Here is a 16,696-nt window from a genome sequence, read left to right on the forward strand (position 1 = left end):
TGCTTTATAAGAGAGGTGCGTTGTAATATAGGCTGCAATTATAAAATTAATTACTGGTAAAAATTGTTTTATTTAATTTAAAATTTCAGTTAAAATTCATCCGCACTTTAAAGACAACCGAAAGAGAAAGTACTGCAAGCATTCCTATGCTGCTTACATACAAACATGTGTGGGCAGTTCATTCTACAGAGGCGGGAAAGAGGGTTTCTGGGTCGCGCGATGGGGTGCGCAGGTCTGGAGATGGAGCGCGATTGATCCATCGCGGGAGGCTGCGAGAGTGAGTGTGGCGGCGAGAGACCCCGAGTGACTCAGCAGGGGCACCGTTGGAGTATGACCAAGTGCATCAACAGCAACGAGCCCCGCTGAGAAAAGCGCCCTGTGAAGATTGGCCCTCCGCCCTCGAAGAAGAAACCGCTCCTGAAAAGACTTACGCAGGAGGGAGCTAGAACAAGTTCTCTGACACAATGCCCGCGATTCCGGGTTTAAATATGTCGGCCATCGGTCCGGTGGTAGGCACCCTTTGGGAAACGGCCAAGTCCAAAATCCCAAGCAAGTGCAAGGAGATGGCCGGCGGGGGCGGCTCTCAAGCCGCCCCTAACGAGAACACCAATTTTGCTAAGTTTGGGGGCGGAGGGCCACAGCAGAAAGGCGCGGGGTCCCACGAGATGAGCGACTTCAACCGCGGAAGGGCAGCCAGCACGGCCAGCAGCGACGACTTCTGCGGGGGTGAATCCAGCCACAAAGGCCCTGATTTTAAGATCAACGAGTGGCAAGCCGCTTGGAACGTTACCAACGCCATCCAGGTTTGAAATAAATTATTCATTGGAAAATTATTGTAATAAAATTGATTTTATTTTCCTGCCAGCAAAACCGAAAATAAAACTAAAAAAAAAAATCAATAATTTGAAAAAACATTAATACATATACATAATAATTTAAACATGAAAGAATAAAATTTTTTTTTTTTTTATTTGATAAATCTAATTCAAAATGTTAAATATTATTTAGATTATTTGGGCTAAAATTTTATCTTATACTTTTACACCAAAATTAACATTCCGTCTTTTCAGAACTTCTTTTGTAAAGTGTCCCTATAAATCTTTGGCAATCAACTAATTGCCCATCTCGACTTCAAGTAGATTCTTGTGGGCGAGTAAAAGTTTCCGCTAAAAAGAGCAGCGTGTGATCGCCAGACATGGCATGAAATTTTATTGATCTGCTCCCGAACGGCTGGTGTGCGCGTATAGCATACACAGCCTCCCTTTTGTGGACCACTAACGAAAAGTGGCGCATTCGCGGCACATGTTGCTTCATCTTCTACAGCTAAAAAATCTGATAAACTTTCGTCACCTCAATTGGCAATTTCAGATAGAGGCCTTATTAACAATTTTCTTGCTCTATTAAAACAATAAACTGGGAGACCATCTTTTAAAAATAAAATTTAGTCAGTTAATATCAGTCTATGATGATAAATAATTAACCTTTTATTATAAATGACGAGTGAAATTTTTGTTCTGGTATTAAAATTTTTTGTATCACTTTTTGCACTCTTTAAAAGCCCTGATTCAACTTTTCCTCATCGATCGTTAGTATATCCTGAGGCTAAAAAGTTATTAACGCTCTTTTCTTTCGTATGCTGCAGGGCATGTTCATCGTGTCTCTCCCGTTCGCTGTGCGGCAGGGCGGCTACTGGGCCATTGCAGCCATGATCGGCATCGCTCACATTTGTTGTTACACCGGGAAAATCCTTGTTGATTGTCTCTACGAAGAAGTGGACGTGTACGAAGGCGAGGAGAATGGACCAGCACCACCAAGGCCACCACCTCCGACGCGTCCAGAAAACATTTCCTGGGAGGACGAAAGCAAATACCAATCGACAGACGTAAGCGCCTGCATTTGTTTGCTTATGCAACCCCTGTAACATGAAAAGCGCGCGGGTTGCATAACTTTACTCACAATATCTGTAATAACACCATATTTTGATTAACAAAAGAGGACAAATAAAGTTAACACAAAAAAATTATATATAAATTCTAAATCAAATAAAATTTGTACATTTTTTTTTTCATTTCAGTTCTGGGACCAGCCCGCCGGTTACCAACAACAGCAGGGTGTGACTTTTGAAGACGAGCAGTTCAAGTCGAACAATCCAAACAACCCTTTCTACCAAGCCATGGCCGAAGAGCAACAGCAGCAGCAGCCACCGCCGCAACCTGAACCTCTGGAAGGCGCGATTCAACCGGCGCTCCCTAACAACGGCGTCCCGAGGGGCCGACTTTTGGGCAAGCGAAAAGTTCGGGTGCGCGACAGCTATGTGGCCATCGCAAGGGACTGCCTTGGGCCCAAGTGGGGCAAGCGGATGGTTCACTGCGCCCAACTCATCGAACTTCTGATGACGTGCATCCTGTACGTGGTCGTCTGCGGAGATTTGATGGTGGGCACCTTTCCCGAGGGACCCATCGACACGCGCTCCTGGATGATGATTTGCGGCATCCTTCTGATCCCGCTGGCATTCCTCAAGAGTCTGCACGCGGTGTCCGTCTTGAGTTTCTGGTGCACCATGTCCCACTTGTTCATCAACGCCATTATTCTCGGTTACTGCCTCCTGGAACTGCCAGATTGGGGCTGGGGCAAGGTCAAGTGGACCCTCGACCTCGAGAAGTTTCCCATCTCCCTGGGAGTAATCGTGTTCAGCTACACTTCGCAGATCTTCTTGCCGACTCTTGAGGGCAGCATGCAGGACCCCTCCAAGTTCAGAACCATGCTCGACTGGAGCCACATCGCCGCCGCTATCTTCAAGTCGCTTTTCGGATACATGTGCTTCCTCACTTTCCAAGTAAATTTGTCGCAATTTAACTTTTTTTAATTAATTAATTATTGCTAATTTTTTAGAGTGACACACAACAAGTGATTACCAACAACTTGCACTCTGCCGGCTTCAAAGGCCTCGTCAATATCTTCCTCGTGGTTAAAGCCATTCTCTCATATCCACTGCCATTTTACGCTGCGTGCCAACTTCTGGAGAGAGCGATGTTCAGAGGCAAACCAAAAACTTACTTCCCTTCGGTCTGGGAGCTTGATGGAGAATTAAAGGTAAGTTTTAAAATTTACATTTCATATAATATAATAAGAGAGCAATTTAAAAATATTCTTTAATAAATATCGGAATATATTAAGTACTTTAGGGAGGGATATACAAAACTACTTATTTTTCAATTGAACTTAGTTTCATAATTATAACTTTAAATCTTTGTCTGTATTTGCATTAATTATCTATTTCAGGTATGGGGTCTTGCGTTCAGAGTAGGTGTCATCGTTGGCACAGTTCTGATGGCCATTTCCATCCCACACTTTGCAACTCTGATGGGCTTTATTGGCAGTTTCACGGGCACAATGCTGTCCTTCATTTGGCCGTGTTATTTCCACATAATTTTGAAGGGCCACGAATTGGACGATAAGACCAAATACTTTAACTACTTCATCATTTTCCTTGGATTTTTATTTGGAATCATCGGCATTTGGGATTCGGGGTCTGAACTGATCAGAGCCTTTTCCATAAATTTGCCTTTCTAAAAAGGCAAAGGAATCTTGCAAACAAGCATAGACGGCAACACTTTCTTGATACGGGCTTTATTAAATTATTTTGAGGTTCTATATCTTTGGAACTGTGATAGCTCGGAAATTTATTTCTGGATTTATAAGCCATGCATCAATATAATTACAAAAATTCAGTTTTATTGAAATCTCTCACAAAATGTGTAAAATTTTGAAAAAAAAAGAATGCGAATAGCCCATTTCGAGAAAGTCGCCTTTGTTATAATGGTTTTTAAATATATTATTGTGATTGAAAATATGAGTCTTCCGCTCTGTAAAAGCAATGCAACTTCGTCTTCCATGATGAGTGAAAATGAAAAATGTATGTCTTCCATATTATAGATTAAATCGGTTAATAGATGTGAAGTGTGAATTATACAAACAGTCATGCATTCTAGAGAAAAATACTATTCCAGCACTAGGGAAATGTAAATAATTTAAGAGAGTGGTGTATACAAGAAAACGATCGCCGTTACCGCAAAATATTGTTCGGAGTTCAATATAAATTGAAAAAAGCATACACATTATTATATAAGATTACTCATGTTGCTGTCAAATATTTTTCAATGTGCGCGTTTTCAGCTAAAGGTGATTGAATCCACAGTCTTCCAATGACACTCATAATATAATATAAATGATCGTTTTTCTTTCCACTCATAAATAAGAATGCAGGAGAAAATCCACAAACAACTTTTGTCGAGATAAAGATAAGCAGCAATAAAAGTCAGAGATCATTAACCTGTACACATAATACAAGACATGACGTCGTTAATATATAAAATTAAAATTTCACATTGCCTGTGCATAAATTGGCGCAAACGTTTTCGGATTTAATTTTTTTGTTTTAAATGAGCAATTATTTTGTTTTCAATACGATTTATCAATCAATAATTTACAAAATCTGACTGATGATAATAAAAATTTATGATTAATAAAAGAATTACTATAAATTTTATCAGCCCTTGGCGCGTAAGGGTTTTGATCAACAGATTGTTTGATGTCAACAAAACCGAATGAAACTATCAAAGTGAGAATTGCATGAGATCCTACTTGCTAAGGGATAATATATCATTTAATGAGAGCCTTGTTGTTGATTAGCAAAGAGTCTTCCAATAAGTGACACAGGACGTGTACGTGTCACTAGATTGATTTATTTATACTTGCAGTTAGTTGAGAATTACAAATGAATTATACAATAAACACACATAAAATTATATTAATGTTGTGCGACAGAAAAATGTTGTGAAATTACTACGATTATTATAAAATGTTAACAACCCAAAATTATACACTAAAAGAAGTAAAATAAAGATTGTAGTCGCAAATAATTCTAGGTTGCTTCATTTTCACGGAACGAGTCACAGCTCATTTTAGCACTTACTTCTTAAATTTACAGGAAAATGGAGACTTAAATGAGTTGCATTTAATTAGGAGATTTGGCAGTGTTCTTTAATAAGATTTAAATCAAAGGTTCCCAAGTAAAATTGTTTTGTTAGAACACATAAATTCGCCTTGCTGGCGTTAGATTTACTCTATTCTTGTTTTTCCAAAAAGTAGCTGATTTCTCCATAATGAGCACATTTATATCTCAAAATGAGATCGATCAGAATACTTCCAGCCACTGTCTGCGTGAATATTTTGAGATGGATTACAAAAATTCCACCCATATTTATGAAAAATTGGCACATAATTTATTAATTAATAGGAGTTGAATGCTCCTTAAAAATTATTAATACTTAATTTTTAATCAACGGCCGTCTATGGTGCGCTGAACGCTTTTGCGTGAATTTGTTTCTACGGCGTCTGAGTGGCGGGAAAGTGTTAGGAGTGAACATGCTGGTGGTTTGTGCCCATGCGGCCAACACGAAATCTTCAATTTCGCATTCATTTGTTCCACGCCGAATGCGGAAGAGGCCATCCTCACCCCATTCAGTGCCCCAAGAGTTCATTGCCAACTGAAAATTTAAAAAATAAATTAGATTTTCCTTGAATGTATAAACAGAATGAAACTTACCCAGTATTTTACAGGTGGGCCATTATACGACGGCTCCTCACCCCAACCAATAATTCGCACACTGTGGTATCCCTCTATCTTTAGATTAGGTCTCGACGCCTGATAAACACCTCTCTGGTACATGAAGAACTCGTGATGAACAGCCATTGTGGCTAAATTGACACAAAATTAAAATTAAAATTGTATGCATTCAATATAGTCTACCTTGGACGGGGCCGGATTCGAAAATTTCATGCATAATGTCTTGCTCAGATTTGATTCTATAAGCAGGACCGGTGCGATAAGTTTCCGTTCTTGGAGGCTCAATCTGGTGCTGCGGAAGGCACCTAGCGGCTCCGAGGGATCTGATGGTTTTGCCAATTTTGCACTTTCCAGGGTTGTTGTGGTCACCGATGTATGGGTAGCACCTCTCTTCAACAACACTTTAAAACAAAATTATGCTTTTTTTTTATTACAATTTTTCTTTTATAAATTACCCATATTTCCTTATGTGCATCCACGCTCTGTCCAAATGTCCGCCCTTGCAGCCCTGCTGGCCTCTTGTGTTGCATTCAAGCAGCTGCTGCGCTGACAATTCGACAATCTCCCTTCCAAGCGACATGATGCCCAGACGGTCGGCAGCCACCTGAATAGTGCTCAGGGCCCAGGAAGATGCGCACCAGCCCTGGTCCACAACCCCCGAGACTTCTTCTTGCCATTTCGTGCGGGCGTCAAAAGAGTGCGGCAGCCTTTTAGCGTCGTACACCCGTTTGACTGGGATCAGGCCTCTGACCTGTTAGCAATTTTTCTTAATCAGCGACAATCGAGGCCACTATGGCTTATTGCAATTTCCATCTGTCACTACAGTGATGCGAGGAATGTGAGAGAGGCGCGCGATAAATCTCTTTGATAAAGCTAATCGTGAGAAAATTTAGAGGAGTGTTAAATGCTGCAAAGGTCATGCGGCGACACGGAATGATTTAATTGCATTTTTCTGGCTCTAAAAATAAATAATAAGATTTATTTCATTGGCGATTGTTCAAGAGTTTAAGCCAAAAGCGAAAGAATAAATACTCTTTTCTGGCGCCAGAGACGACCTTATTTCCATATGAGAAGAAAATTAGTATTCATCGCCGCCGATTTGATGAATTCGCATGCGAGCTACTTAAGAAACAAAATAAAAAGTAGCAGACTGACCGTTCTGCGGGGCTCGAGGGTGCCGAGCTTGTACTGCTTGCCTTCGTGAAGGGCGCGGCCCCAGAAAGAAGAGTAGTTGGCGGCACTCCAGGTGAGGCCGCGTTGGCCGTTGACCCTGTCGATTGTGTCCGGCTCTACGAGACACTCGACTTGCTCGCACTGCATCTCCACCTTATTGGGCCCCGACAGCGTCTGCATACAGGTGCTTGAGATGGAAAAAGTGTAAAAATTGATTATGTCACCACGAGGGCTATTTAAATTAGAGGAAGTTACCAAGTTTTGCAGTTATCTTTAGCCGAATCCCGAGGAGCAAGTAAAATGCCGTTGAAGACACACACTGAATGGTAAATTTAAATTGTTTATTTTTTTAAGATTTAAAAATAAAAACTTACAACTTTTTCTAATAAAAAAAAAAAAAAAATGTAAAAAAAAATACCTTTTGTCGGTTCTTCGGGAGAAGATTGGATACCATGACAGAAGCTCCAGTAATCAGGGCAGCAATCGTCACTTGTTAACGTCCTGTTGCAAAAGTCGTCGCAGTAGCAAAGGGTACCGAGAATCGGAGCCGAGCACGAGTCTGCTCGGCCGTTGCAGCAGCCCACGGTCCTCTGGCCGCAATACGGTCCAGGCGGCAAGTCCGAAATGTCTCCTTGGTACGCGAGCACCGCCGCGCACACCAGGAGACACCCTACCCACAAACTGTGCCACCGCACTCCGCTCATCTCACCCCCTTGAAACAAAAGCAGAATTTAATAAATAAATTAATTTTAAATAAGGCTAAAATATGCATTTTTCTGATGGGATAAGTATTATGAGTTTGTTGAATGAAGTGCACATTGGATGAGTTACGACCGCATTAAAACTAATGTGCGAAGAAAGCAAACGCAAAAATAGCCAAGGAAATTTTAACAAGGATGTGTCTGTCTGAGAGGACGATCGAGTTAATGACTCTATATACGCCCGCTTCGCACGCTGTGCTAATTTATGCACGAGTGGCGAGTGACTTGTGTTTTGTCATTATAGAACCCCCGAGCAGCCCCTTCTGTGTGGTCTTTATTTGTATACTATGTGCGAGTCCGCCTTAATTACACGCTACAAGCTTGTAAACAAGTTCCAAGAACTATTCGATTGTTTTTGAAGTCGAAAAATTGGCGACAAAATTAGCCTTGAAAATAGAAATTTAATATTAAGTTCTATTGATTTTATATTATTTTGATCTCATTGCCAACTGAATTGAAGTAATGAACTGGAAAGTTAATTTCATAATTTGTTCTCCTTTTTTGGCAAGAAGGCTTAAAATTTGGAAACGCTGCTTTGAAATTCCGGTTTAGTCTGGGAATATTTTTTTTATAATAAAATCCTCTCCCAATTTAAACGATAAAATATAATTGACTGTATGACTTGAAAGAGGAGATACTCGAGCTTGGAAACTGAAATAATCATTTGAACTGCAAGTTGAAGAATAATCATTTCAAGCTATTTATAAATTTGCATTATCTAGAGAATGCAAAATACAGCTTAGGGCTTGTTTATGACAGAGTGCACTTTCGCAGCGCAAATTATCGGCAATTAACGACGCAGCCTTGGACTAGCAAGAACACATTCCTCCAGAGGGTGGGTTGGATATTGTGCTTCCATCATCAGTTTCATCCACAAATAATTTATATTTGTTGTTGCAGGCAAGGAATTTTCGCACGCATTTCTCCGCTTTCTTCACAAAGCAGTGCGCGAAGCCTTTGGCTCTGTCAAAACAAACTATGAGATGTGCGAGCGCGCGCCTCAAAATGCTCTGTTAAATGCATAATATAAACAGGACCGCGTGGGCCGCGCGAAAACGATAAAAAAAGGCTGCCGCGGAATGCCTGTGAGCTGATCTGCGCGGCTTTCGTACATAAGTGCAAAAGAGAAAAGAATCGCCAAAGAGCATGTTCTCTGAAGTGCACTTACACACTTGATATTTCTCCGAGATCGATATCACAGTTTCTCAAGAAGCAACCGCATCCACACGACTTCTTCTTTTTTTCACCAGTAGCGCCGGCGATGAATTTTCTTTCCTCCGCACAAAGTGTATATATTTTATAAAATAATATATTCCCGGAGCGAACATGTGCGAGATGTTTGTCGCCGAGTATGCCACTGAACTTTTATGCTTATGGTAATACACACGGCGCAGAGGCTGTGAGTTGCTGTCCGCCTCGCTGCATGAAAAATTACACTGAGGAAGCTCTCAGTCGAAAAATCTAACGAGTGGTTCAACAACTTTCATTTCGATCGGCGCGCAGGCTATTGCAAAAAGTGAAGTTGGCAATATTAAAACAACGGGTCAAACTTATTTCTCAAATTACAATGAGTGGGATAACCGGCGCTTTTGCAATTATACTGCCATAATTTATTAGACTAGGGTCAGGGTCAAATTCTTGAACTGTTAAAAGTTAAAAACACCCATCCCACATAGAAAAACAATAAATAAGAGAAATTACATTTTTTTAGAGTGTTTCGATATTTAATAAATTTTTTGTTGCATGAATGGAACTGCTGCGAGACGTAATGTGTCACCGCAGAAAGCTACTTGTGCCTTTGCCACAAATGCTCTGGCGCGAACGAACGCTGATTTTTTAGTCACGCTATGCGCGCCACTCAAACAAGAGTGTTTTTGTGTTGTTCCAATGTGTAAAAAGCATTACGCTAATCACTCGGTAATGACTGCTGTCGTCGGTTAAACGTACTTATTTTTTCATTACGTTAAGGTTGCGTGCTGAATTTTGTGTGGCATTATAACGCATTAATTAGCGGTTTTTTACAGGTTTGAAAGTGTGGTTTTCATTTGTAAACCTTTTCCGTTGGTTTTAGCTAACCGCTAACTAATAAAAATTTGAAAAGTAAATATAATTAATAATAAGTTTTAATTAATTAACCGTAATTAACAACATCCAGCGGTTGTAAAATAAAAAATAATTAATTATATGAGTTCATATAAAAAATCGTAAAAACGTTATACACCAAGTTAAATAATCCATACAATCAGTTGGATATTGGGTGACAAGTGGCGTGAAATCTTAAATATATATATCCATTAAAAAAATAGAAAATAGAATTGGACAAACTGATAAGAAAAATGAGTAAAAGTCAGTTATTCTTGAATATTAGATTTTCATTATTAGATATTCATAAATATTAGATAAACATGTATGATTTAATCTAATCTAATTCATAAATATGCATTCTGCTCTACACGCCGAAGGGAAAGTAAGAAAAAAAAATCACATTCGAACAGACAAAATGATGATATTAATTCATTTAAATTATTTTAACATGAAAACCACATTTTTTCATTATAAATTGTTAGAGAAAGTTTAAGAAATCAAAATTGCTTTAGATTTTCGTTTATTTTTATTTCTTAATGATCAAGGTCAAGTTTATTTAGATTAATATAATTTGCAAAAATAAAAATTTGTTAACGATTTATTACAATTGTTTAACACACTTTGCTCCACGGCAAACTCTAACAAATTGAGGGGGCTTTGAACTTGTTGTTAGTCACTCTCCTTTGTTTGCAGCATCCTGCCGGCAGAATTGGCAAGTACTGCGGTATATTGTCAAAACAATTTGAATGGGATTAGTCGTGCAGGTGAGCACATTACTCGCGTGAAATTGTTTCAAAAAGCAGTCAACGTTAAAAATATAAAAGCACCGGCGGCGTGTACGTGTTTCGCAAATAGCGCTACATTTAAGTGGCACCGAGAAAAGAATCTGCTGTTTTGCTTCTGCCTGGCTGCTTCGCTGGCCGCGCCATCAGCAAATGAGCAAAACGCTAATTGCATATCGGCGCGTAATTAAAATACCAAGAAGGCTCGAGTGCAGCACTCCTCATCAGCTGGCAACGAGCCATCGCTAATTTATGCGGTGCTGCTGGTGCGCGTATTGTCTAGATGAGGAGATATGAGATAATTCTGATTGTAGAAAAAGAACACGCATCATTGTTGAGAGATGTCTCGAGGCTGATGTCATCCCCCACCGAATTTATGATTTTATTGCTCGGCAAAGTATCCGTAAACTTGTGCACCAATAAATTTAATTTAAAATTCAGCCGGCGACCCTGGCCGCCCATTACTCGCTGGCCGTCGGGGCAATTTGAATTTTGGCCCGCCTACCGTCTCGATTGTTGTAACCTCGCACCCGCCGTGTGGTGCATCACAATGACACCTTGCTTGATTTGTAAAAGTGCCGACTGGCCAATTGAGTACAATTTTAAATTGTATAAATGCCTCGTTGTTACAAATTGTATTTGAAAAGAATTTCAATACATGATTTTTTCCTCAGGAAAAATAATATTTCATTTTTTTTATTTGTTATATTTTTATTTGGTTTTTATTTCTTCTTTATATAAATAAAAATGGAATAATCTGTTCTCACAGTTAATTTTATGACTTTTACGAGCTGTCGAGAGAAATGGTTGGTCGACTAGGAATTGCAAGTTTAGCGATTTGTAATAAATATCTAGCTGGTATTTGGGTATATAAAATGATATAGTAAAAAGCTCATTATTTTTTAGGATTAAGCAAATCTTGCGTGAGATATGCGCGGCCTTGTGAAAGAAAATAAAACTAAGTGCTATCTAAGCCATCAGTTTTGGAATAATAATTGCAGATCTACAAATCCAGATGGGAAACGAGGGATTTATCTAGATTGCAATGATCGCATCTATCTGAAAAATAAAATTCGCTAGGATTCTCACTCTCTAAAAGGAACTCATTGTTAACAAACGCTTTAAGTGATTTTATGGGCGTCGTAAAGGAGGATTAGGCGAACCTAGTTCCATTTGAAAATAAATCATTTTCTCGCTCGACCCGCGGCCAACGCTAATTTCCCATAAAAAACGGCAGTCACGTGCAGAGCGTGGTGCACCAAATAGAATAAAAGAATGAAAGATGAAGTCATTATTTTCATTCCATTCAACGCCATAACGAGAAGCAATTGTTCGCTACTACTTGTGTCTTGCCAACTTGGATGCAGTCCCCGCAAAAACCCTTCAAAACACACAAAAGCAGTTTCTAGACAAATATTTACAGGCACAGATTTTTCAATTTTATTTCTAGGACGAAGTTCTCTGAAGTTTTGTATGGCATTGAAATTTTAGCACGATCATGGAGTGTATTATTTGTCTTTCGTAACTCGCCTAACACCAAAAATTTTATCTGCTCAACAGGAGCGAAACTCATCCGCCAGCCATTGGAAATTGATAAGATAAAAAGCTCTTAAAGGCCGTCCTAGACACACAATCACTCGCTCTTTTTATAAGATCAAACTTAGATGACAAAACAATTTAATGGATCCTAGAGCCACGAGTGCCCTTTCTAGTAAAACAAGGTGTAAGGCACTTGAAATAAAAACGCGATGAGAGTCGGCCGGGGCGGAGATATTATTATAGGGCCAGATTAAAGTGCTTCAAGTATTGACACAACTCGCTCGCTCGGCATTATATGAGCAAACACGGCCGCGTTTTGTGTATTTACGAAAGTAGCTGTTTAAATCTCACCGGGGTGAGATAAGGCCAGTTATTTTGGCATGGAAGTGGTTACCCATACTCTCGGTGTCGTTGTTCTTCTGATGGAGCACGTGTGGACGATGAAAGCTTTATGATTTGACCTAGGCCGAATTAAATTCAAAATATTTTGAAAATCTGGTCCATGGGTGGATATATACGATTTAAGCCTTTCCTGGTCCGTGAGTAATTGAGCGTAATTAAGGGTTTGGGCTCGCACTAATTACTTACAATTAGACTTAAACGATAAGCACGATTGAGTGCTCAGCAAATAAAACGCTTAAGTGCTGGACCGACCAATTTTGTGTAATAATATCTCTCGCTCTCGACTTGAAAATTGATCGCTGTATTTTGTTTGCCGAACACCTGTCGTCAACTAGAGATGTATGGAGCAATTATTTTATTTTTAGAATGAAGCGCACAAAGTATGAGAAGTAAAAACTTTTATTTTATCTTTCCCTTCAAAAATCCTTGCAAGTAATGTTATGCAAAAATTATACAAAACACGGGAATTTAATTATTAATTAAGAAAATATCTGACAAAAAAAAATGTAAATCTGTGTGTAATTTATTTTTGTGACATGCAAATGATTTAAGAAGGCAGCCAACAATGTACATAAAACGTATAAGTAATTTTTCTTTACTTAGAAAAAAATCAAAAGAATCCTCTCACAAAATGTATAAAACCTGTTTGTGTAGTACGCGAGCAGTTATTGCAAAAACACAAAGCGCGTGTGTGCGCGCCGCAAATTGAGCTCGAATTCTGTTAAACACTTTTAAGGTGGCGGATGCTGCGGGCAAAAATGTGATTGACACATTTTGTTTGCTCAGTCTAGGTTTTTAATGCAGACAATGAGATGTGCAAATATTTGCGTCGCTTAGCTCGCCGATTTGTCGAGCCTCGACGCCAAAATGATTTAGTTGATCCACGAGTTTTGAAGTACATATTTTCCAGCGTCTGTCCAAACCTTTTTTGTGAGAAGACGATACTTTGTTTGCCATCTCCTCATAGGCGCCCATTGTATCAACAAACACTCCAAGCGAAATCCGCTGGGTTTTTTTACCTCCACAAATCGACGGCTGAGAATTGCTCACTCGTGGGATTTACTATATATAAATTTATTGAATTCAATTCAGCGCACTTACTTTTGCGGTCTCACCGCTTTTTTTCATTGAAAACTTTTCAGATATGATCTGACAGTTCAAGGTTGCGAGAGTCTTTCAATATTTATTCAAATGCCATTTGATAGGCTGCGCTGCTAAAAGGCCTGTTTGTTGAGCAAAACGCTGAATAATTGCGAGCCGAGTTTCTCCAGGGCAGCAGCTGCGCGATTTTGAATGCGTTCAGATTTGATTGGAGCTAATTGACAACATATTGGAAGCGGATGCTCTTTCTTTTATTGCTGTTAACCCTTTGGGCACAATCACCTCCAAAGTTTCGGCATCTTTTTGACCATCTACAGAAACTAATCTCCTTTTATAATCAACTAATAAAACCGCGTAGGCGTCAACGAAGTGATTTCAAAATGAGAAGAAAAAAATAGGACTCGTGCATATATTAAGATAAAGCGCGGTCCTATATACCAGGTGATCTTGTCTTCAACTCTTCGCCTTTAGCTGTTGCCAATTCCCAAATTACTGCCTCCGGTTCCGAGAATCCCTCTCGGCCCCAGAAACGTCAGCAAATCAAATAGATTCCGATCGGGTTAAATTAAAACCCGTGCGTGCAAGCGGCGCCAGTATAAAGAGCTGATCAATTGGAAGCAAGAAACTGACGCATCAATCAATGTGCCAACCGACATTCTTGGCCAAGAGACCAAGTTTGAATGAGACACTAATAATATGAGATAGTACGTTGCCGATAAAAATGGTGACAGATTCCAATTGACAATTAATTAATCGAATTTCTGCTAAAAATTTCCCCGGCATTTCACTTCTTGCTTAGTGGCTCGTCGCGTATTTTTAGGTTTCAAGAGCTTAATTTTAGTTAGAAATTTGGCACTTTGGCGTGAAGGTCTTTCAAGTAGGCCTCTCATTGTCGTCAATTCACTCTCAAGAGAGGGAAAGAGAAAATTAAAGCGGTGTGAAAATAACTCGAATGTAAATGCTGGTGTTTTGATCTGCGGTTTGCCGCGAGCAACAAGTAAAAATAATGAAAAAATAAAATGTATATGTATCGTCAGTGTGAGTCACTAGATGTCTAGTATTACTTTTGATGACAAGAGAACACACCACGTACCTGGTGCTGTTGCGGACCGAAGAAACCGCGATCTCCTCTCGTTCTCTCGATCGCTACCTCGGCACTCACTCGCGAGCACCGAGACGCGTGGCGCTCGCTGCTGCACTGACTGAGGACAAAGTTGGTTGTCTTCTCCGCCGCGGCACCCCTCCATCAACGCCCCTGCGAGAGGTGCGTTCTATCACGTGTGAAAGAAAATAATGCAATCGCGCCTCGTCGGCCTTTCGTGTCACCCACTCTCACTGATAGATATAAAATGTTTAATTATTTATTTTTACTTGTTTATATTTACAGAGCTGATGTCAGTTTGAGATTTTTAATTAGATCCTAACAATGCTCTTCTTGTTCTTGAAGCACACGGGAATTTTGCTCTCTCGCTCGCATTTTGCTGTCGATTTTGTTTACGTTGGGATGTGCAGGCATGCATTTGGTACATGCAAAGTACAATGCAAGAATTCCTGCGGGGAATTTATTGAGAACGTTTTGAGCTTGAACTGAATACCAATTTTCCATTTACGGGTTTGAATTTAAATATTAAAATATATAAAGATAAATTTGAGACAAACTTGAAAAAAAAAATGATTTTCATAATTTTTTCGCATGGAATAATCCGTTTTTATGGAGGGCACAATTAAGGTAATGTGATGATTGACAAAGTAATTTAAAAAATCAGACTTCTATAATTTTTCCCTTTATTAATTATTTTGTTAAAAAATTTATATATAGCTTTCCTAGTGGTTTTTCTCATAAATTTAAATTTTATGAGGAAAATGTCATATACCTCCTCAAATATTCTCTTATCAGTCTTTTAAGTGTGTTGATGTCGAAATGTAAAGTTCATTGTTCCTATTTCGCTACCCTTTCATAAATCTCCAAGAAGGGGAAACTCCCTTTTTGAACGTAAAATTAAATTAGCATGCCTAAGTGCTGCATGCAAATGAATCAGGTCTGAGTCGCGAAAACGTTTTAAGTGCACATACACACAAAGCATAAAAACGTTGGCCAGCCCGCAGACACAATACCTAAAAAAGGCGCACATAGAACGCGCGCGCCGTAAGTAATTGCTCAGGTGTATTGTGCCGTGCATTCCTCTCTCTCGGACCAAAGAGGAGTGATCCACTTGGTGTGTGCTTTTAGACTTTGGCCAGAAGGCAATAAACGATAAAGCAAGCATTGAGAAAGAAATTCAATATTCGATCAGAGATACGAATAAAAGAACAAAAACCCAGGAGCGGCCCACGCTCTCGCTTCTCTCCGCGTGTCACTCCTCTGTAATCCAAACGTGAAATCGCCTCCGAGCTCCGATGGTCAATTAAATTAAAACCGTATATGTGCCGACTGGAAATAGATTATCCCCCGAGTCTATCAGCGGCGCCACCGAGTGGATAAAATTAATGAATAAACGCCGCGATGCATTAATTCGAAAAGGTGCAACGTGCATGCAAAGAGTTGAGAGCTCGCTGGTTTAATACATTATTTCAACCCACAGCGATTCCACGTCGGCGTGAGTGCACCATGACTTCTTTTCTTACGTCATCTCTCTTGGCTGCTGCCTCTGGAACGAGAAGAAGTTTTGCATCTCTCGTCCGCCCTCGTGAATCATAAAATAAATCGGCCTTTGTCTCACCCAGAAAAAAACTATAAACCTAAGCCGCGCCGAAAAGAGACTTTGTCGCGCAATTTTGCAACAAAATCTGCATGCGCCTACGCATTTCCGCGCCTAAAAGGAATGTTTTAATTTGGTCCGGCGGCAGCTATAATTGATAATTTAAATATGGGCTCTATAGGCTGCACAAAATGCAAATTAGTTTGGGCGGTTGGCTGTGCAAGGTCTTCGGTGTGGTCGATTTGCAAGAATTTCACGCAAAAATTTCGTCGCTATAAAGACGCAAAATAACTTTATCAAGGTCATTACTATAAATTTTCCTGAAAAAATGTTTTAGTAAATTTAATGTAATTTTTATGAGGTCAAGCTATTAATAAATATTAATTATATTTTTAACTAATTAATTCAATTAATTTATTTTATTCCAAACAAGTCAAGATTGGATTGATTGATCTGAAAATTTGTTTTTAATATATTACGAAGTTATAATCATTTATTTAATTAAATTTGTTCATACAGATTATT

At 39.4% G+C, this 16,696-nt stretch overlaps 2 protein-coding genes across 3 annotated transcripts; one reads left to right on the forward strand and one right to left on the reverse strand.

Annotated features, from left to right (window-relative positions):
- Nucleotides 1-142: 142 nt before the first annotated feature.
- On the forward strand, nt 143-3,781 carry LOC132194095 (vesicular inhibitory amino acid transporter). The gene is made up of 5 exons (XM_059615173.1): nt 143-803; nt 1,643-1,882; nt 2,075-2,836; nt 2,893-3,093; nt 3,283-3,781. The coding sequence occupies exons 1-5, from the start codon at nt 465-467 to the stop codon at nt 3,571-3,573; spliced, it is 1,833 nt and encodes a 610-aa protein (XP_059471156.1). The 5' UTR covers nt 143-464; the 3' UTR covers nt 3,574-3,781.
- Nucleotides 3,782-5,216: 1,435 nt separating this feature from the next.
- Nucleotides 5,217-14,734, reverse strand: LOC132194097 (uncharacterized peptidase C1-like protein F26E4.3). Of its 2 annotated transcripts, none has more exons than XM_059615175.1 (8): nt 14,566-14,734; nt 7,221-7,514; nt 7,058-7,121; nt 6,785-6,989; nt 6,085-6,380; nt 5,813-6,030; nt 5,609-5,760; nt 5,217-5,549 (listed from the first exon to the last, which is right to left on the reverse strand). In XM_059615175.1, exons 1-8 carry the CDS (start codon nt 14,717-14,719, stop codon nt 5,331-5,333), a joined length of 1,602 nt encoding a protein of 533 aa, XP_059471158.1. In that variant the 5' UTR covers nt 14,720-14,734; the 3' UTR covers nt 5,217-5,330. The 2 variants fall into 2 exon arrangements, with proteins under 2 accessions (XP_059471158.1, XP_059471159.1); XM_059615176.1 differs by lacking the exon at nt 14,566-14,734 and adding an exon at nt 8,732-8,862.
- Between the last annotated feature and the right edge of the window lie 1,962 nt (nt 14,735-16,696).

The sequence above is a fragment of the Neocloeon triangulifer genome, unplaced genomic scaffold (genome assembly GCF_031216515.1).
Source record: "Neocloeon triangulifer isolate White Clay Creek 2 clone unplaced genomic scaffold, ASM3121651v1 ptg000006l, whole genome shotgun sequence".
Lineage (NCBI taxonomy): Eukaryota > Metazoa > Arthropoda > Insecta > Ephemeroptera > Baetidae > Neocloeon > Neocloeon triangulifer.

What these genes read in the sequence shown, in the direction of transcription:
- LOC132194097 (XM_059615175.1), bottom strand. Translation starts at nt 14,719, where the DNA reads ATGGAGGGGTGCCGCGGCGGAGAAGACAACCAACTTTGTCCTCAGTCA. An exon ending in TCCCGAAGAACCGACAAAAG is followed by an intron (nt 7,122 to 7,220) that starts GTATTTTTTTTT and finishes TTTACCATTCAG; the next exon opens with TGTGTGTCTTCAACGGCATT. An exon ending in ATGCACATAAGGAAATATGG is followed by an intron (nt 6,031 to 6,084) that starts GTAATTTATAAA and finishes TTTGTTTTAAAG; the next exon opens with TGTTGTTGAAGAGAGGTGCT.
- LOC132194095 (XM_059615173.1), top strand. Translation starts at nt 465, where the DNA reads ATGCCCGCGATTCCGGGTTTAAATATGTCGGCCATCGGTCCGGTGGTA. An exon ending in ACGTTACCAACGCCATCCAG is followed by an intron (nt 804 to 1,642) that starts GTTTGAAATAAA and finishes CGTATGCTGCAG; the next exon opens with GGCATGTTCATCGTGTCTCT. An exon ending in TGTGCTTCCTCACTTTCCAA is followed by an intron (nt 2,837 to 2,892) that starts GTAAATTTGTCG and finishes CTAATTTTTTAG; the next exon opens with AGTGACACACAACAAGTGAT.